The sequence below is a fragment of the Gobio gobio genome (assembly GCF_949357685.1).
Source record: "Gobio gobio genome assembly, chromosome: 11".
NCBI classification, from domain to species: domain Eukaryota; kingdom Metazoa; phylum Chordata; class Actinopteri; order Cypriniformes; family Gobionidae; genus Gobio; species Gobio gobio.
This window is the reverse complement of record NC_137104.1, coordinates 30,354,436-30,359,025: the sequence shown is the minus strand read 5'-3', so window position 1 is coordinate 30,359,025 and position 4,590 is coordinate 30,354,436. Positions and strand designations below refer to the sequence as shown.

At 38.9% G+C, this 4,590-nt stretch overlaps 1 protein-coding gene across 1 annotated transcript; it reads left to right on the top strand.

Annotated features, from left to right (window-relative positions):
* Positions 1 to 1,550: 1,550 nt before the first annotated feature.
* On the top strand, positions 1,551 to 4,102 carry LOC307133450 (uncharacterized protein; the record flags this gene model as incomplete). The annotated part of the gene is made up of 5 exons (XM_079828534.1): positions 1,551 to 1,565; positions 2,362 to 2,556; positions 2,635 to 2,714; positions 3,209 to 3,963; positions 4,065 to 4,102. The coding sequence occupies 5 exons, from the start codon at positions 1,551 to 1,553 to the stop codon at positions 4,100 to 4,102; spliced, it is 1,083 nt and encodes a 360-aa protein (XP_079684660.1).
* Between the last annotated feature and the right edge of the window lie 488 nt (positions 4,103 to 4,590).

The following is a 4,590-nucleotide window of genomic DNA, read 5'->3' as shown; positions in this document are numbered from 1 at the left end:
TCGTGATCAAGATATTGAAATTGACTCAACCCCCTCCCCCTTAACGCCATCAGAGGGGCCAGTTGGAGTTAGAAGAACAAAAGAATGGCTGGATGGCCAAAAGGTTTTTACACCTTTGATACAATGGGGGAAGTTTTGTCTGATTGGTTACTTTCAAACGTCTTACGGTTTGGTCTGATTGGTCAGTTTTAAAAGAGTCATAGTTGAGTTTGGTGACATCAGGGAAAAGGATAAAAGAGGATTTCAACTGTAGCTCGCTCTCTTTTAATTCTCTGCTTTCTCTTGAGAGGGCTCTCTTTTGGATTCTCTGGCTTTCTATAGAGAGAGCTGCTCTTTAGCTCTCTCTCTTTCTCTCTCTCTCTCTCTCTCTCTCTCTCTCTCTCACTCTCTATCGCACAGGTAACATTCTAGGCAGAGGCCTACTGAGCATAATTAAAGGTTTATGTTTACATCTATTTGAAACTATTTTAAGTGTAACCATAACCAGAATTTGTGTTTCCTTTTAGAAGAGATTTATGTCCGTGATGTAATTGACATTTTACATTTACTTGTGAAGGGTCGAGGGTCAAGCCAAACATCACTTGTCTCTTCATCAGACACATATCCTTCAAGAATGATTTTATGTTCAATATTTAAATAAGAATTAATGATAATCAAGTTATAACCATTTCCTACATTTGATAAATCAGTTCTCTATATTCAAGGAGTAATTTTGGATATTGTAGTGTTTTAGTTGCTGTGTGCTTTTGAATCCACATTATTTAGGTGCTGCTCTGAGTCTGTGTCAAGACGTGCTGACAGGCAAATGTCCTTGGTGTATAACACTCCAGGGAGTGAAGAATGCTCAGCATGTGTTAACTGTATGTCTTACTAAAGTGACCCCTCGGGTCATCTATGTCACAGGTATGGGACTAAATAGAATAAATTCACTTCTGTACTAAATGTAGTATCAGCATGTTTTGGAGAAGTGCTTTGTTGATAGTTAGTTAAGATGTTCCGACCTTGATGGAAACTGGTATTCTCTGGAGTATTGTGTGTGTGCGTTGTATGATTTGTGCAGATCCAGTATTGGATATGGGCCTTCCTGCAGGCGATGCCAGACCTTTAGACGCTTTTCTGTGACCTCCGAGGTCACTGGGGACTAATCTGGGCCTGGGCGACATCAAGTCTACGCATTTTTAGAGATATATGCTCCTATCTGTCTATGTGTGGAAAGTTGCTTACGTTGTATGTTGTTAGAACCAATCAGAATCATTCCACATGGCAGTAATGACGTGTCTAGACCTTGAAAACAGTATAACTGTTCAGAAAATTGTATGTACGTTAGACGGAGGCGGGGAGACTGTTGGAGGGAGTGCGGCCTACGAACTCCTCTTGAGCTGGCTTCTGCTGATGAAACTGCAAACTATTCTTCAGTAAAATTTTCTTTAATGGGCTTCATGCACACTCTCTTCCGCATTCCAAGTCAGCCAGCTAGGTCACTTCCGGTGCGCGTAGCGTCAATAGCAGCTTTGGCGTTTTTCACCCGGTCGCTTCAAGATCTACCTAGGATGACGGTCAACGACGTGAGTCGAATAATCCAAACACTGTGTCATACATCGACAACAAAGAAGGAGAAGGGCTTCAAGCTATACGTTTCAAGCTACATTCACAATTATGAAGGTAAGATCTAACGTTAGACGTGTAGTGTTTATATTCCCTTAGCATGCATGCTATGTAACGCTAGCGCAGTAAGTGAAAATTGTATGTGTCTGTCTCGGTCTCGGTCTGTCTAATATTGTGTGTCAATCACGTACATTTTCCTAACGCCATTGTCAATCTCAGTTTCAAAAAAGGATTCAAACACAGGAGAGGTAACCATTAGGGCTGAGTGCTACCGATCAATGAGGAAAAGCCAAAAGCCTCACAGCTTGAGTGTAAGGGAAAGTTATCCTGCAGGTTCAGAGCAGGCTAGTTTATGAGACAGGTTCCGTTCGTCAGATCAAGTTTCTGTGAATCATCGCATGTGATTCTGCTAAAAGCTATTTTAAATACATATTTTGATTCATATACCATCAATAACACTGGTGTGTTAGAATATTTATCAATATTTAAATATGTACGCTAAGCACTGGGATTCACAGAAACTGAGTTCTGTTTTGTTACGTCTTTGACACACGTTCTGTGTCCCTTGTTATTTAAATGAGTAGAGTGAGAATAATAACAATAATAATAAATAATAATTTGGCTACAATTTTTACCTCCCCCAAATTTAGTTGTTTTTTTTATTTTGCTTTGTAAACATTCTCACTGTACTCATCCATTCTCCTTTTAAAAAACTGTACTTTTATTCTATTGTAACATATTTTTGTATTTTCACAGATTGTGTTTAGGGATGCCCGTCCTGTACAGCTAGAAAGCTGCCAGTGTAGCTGTGTGGCAGGTACAGCTCTGTGTAATCATGTTGCAGCTCTGTTGTACCAGACTGCACATTATTGCCAGCTGAGTATCACCTCTGTTCCCCCAACACACAGCTGCACAGAGACTGAACAAAAGTGGCATAAGCCAAGAACCATGGTAACGTTTCTAAAAGAGTACTTTGATTAAATTGATGAAAATGTGTGTTTATTGATATCCTTTTTTGTTTACATGCAGGGTGTTAAACCTGGTCTGGTCAATGACATGGTGATTCTTTCAGCCAGACCCAAGGAACGAAAACTGGTAGAAGGCATCAGGTTAGTACTGTTGATATTATCATAAGTTGGCTTGAACTTCTTCCTACTCATTTTTGAACATGGGAAATAGTTTTTACTGTTGTACTGTTACTGTTGTAATTATGTACAATAATTTTGGAAGCTTGTACTGAGAAGTCCATGTACTTACTTATTTGTTATTTTAATTGTATTGTATATATGTAGGTTTGTATGCTTTATGTATATTCATTTTTTTTTTTCATGTTCAAATAAATAAACTAAACAATAAACAATCATTAAAGACTTTTTCTGTAGTAATCATATCAGTGAGACCTCAGATAAAGTAATCGTGTGATACATTGCATTTCAACATTCATTGTTAGCATTTTATGCTCTCAGTTGTTCAAGCAAGAAAGTCAAAAACATCCCTTCAGACTTTTTAACATAAAAATCATTAATTTATATTAATTTAGTTTGTTGGTACAACTTATGTATAACTAACTTAATGGCTCTTTTTTTTTTTGTCTTTTCCATAGGAGCAACTTGTATAAGGGTGTCAGTTCACCTCTGTCTGAACTTTCCACACTCAGGGTGGATGAAGTGTACCGTGATCTTCCAAGTAATGTGGCTCCGCTAATAACAACTATGGCTATGGACATTAATGTTCCTCTGGTTGACTCTGCATTTGGAAAAGTGCAAGAAGGAAGCGTGCTATCTTATCACATGCCAGCAAAGAGAGTGCCGAAAACATGTCCACACACAGATGCTCCTTCTCTCCCACAGCTCCCACTTCATGGTTACAGGCTGGGGCCCTCTACCTGCTCTTTTGTCTGCACTGAACATCAGCAGCACCACATGATGTCCCTGGAAACAACATTAGAGACAGCACACAAAATTGCCTATGGTACAAAAGAGCAGAGTTCCTGCATTGAGTGGCACCAACTAAGGCGGCCCCGCATCACCTCCTCCAAATTCAGAGAGGTCTGTCACACCAGGGCACAGAGCTCTGCTGAAAATCTAGCAAAAAGGCTTCTGAGACCTAGCCATCAGACTGCAGACATGCGGAGGGGGCTTGACATGGAACCTGCAGCAGTAGAGGAGTACTGCAGAGCAAGGGAGGTTAACCACTATCCCTGTGGCTTCCTTATCCACCCTGACGCACCCTGGATAGGGTCATCACCTGATGGCATTGTGTATGATCCAAAGGGGCAGTCTGTGTTTGGCCTTGTTGAAATTAAATGCCCCAATGTAGCAAGCTATGTTGACTGCCCATATATTAAGATCAGTGAGGGTAGACACACATTGAGAAAATCGCATGCATACTTTTGGCAGATCCAGGGCCAGATGTTGATTTCTGGTTTGGACTGGTGTGACTTTGTTGTCTACGCACAGGAAGACATGTTTATTCAGAGGATTCCCAGAGACATTGAAATGACCAAAACAATGAAAGAAAAAATAGACCATTTCTTTTTTTATTGCTACCTCCATGCTTACCTAGATAATTAGGCTATTAACATCTATCACACTTTAACAACCTTCTGTAAATATTTCTCTTACTGTCAGTTCTAATTATTTCATATATATTTGTACATATGTTTGGTTCAAGTTTTATTGTTCATTTTTAGAAATCTATACACAACTGGAACTGATACATATTTTTGTCCATTCCCGGGTTTGGGTGTTTGTTTTTTACACCTTCAGTTTCTGACACATCAATGAGAGGCATGTAATGTATATTATATTTCATAGTACTGAAAATATTGTAGTGTGTGTATATATTATTAATTCATTAAATTACATGTTCCTTCCTATGAATTTTATTTTGTTGTTGTTTTTTTAGGTAATGGTTCATAACAACATGAAGCGAATTTAACACAAGTCAAATCATTGTAACTATTTATTATGTAAACATTAATCA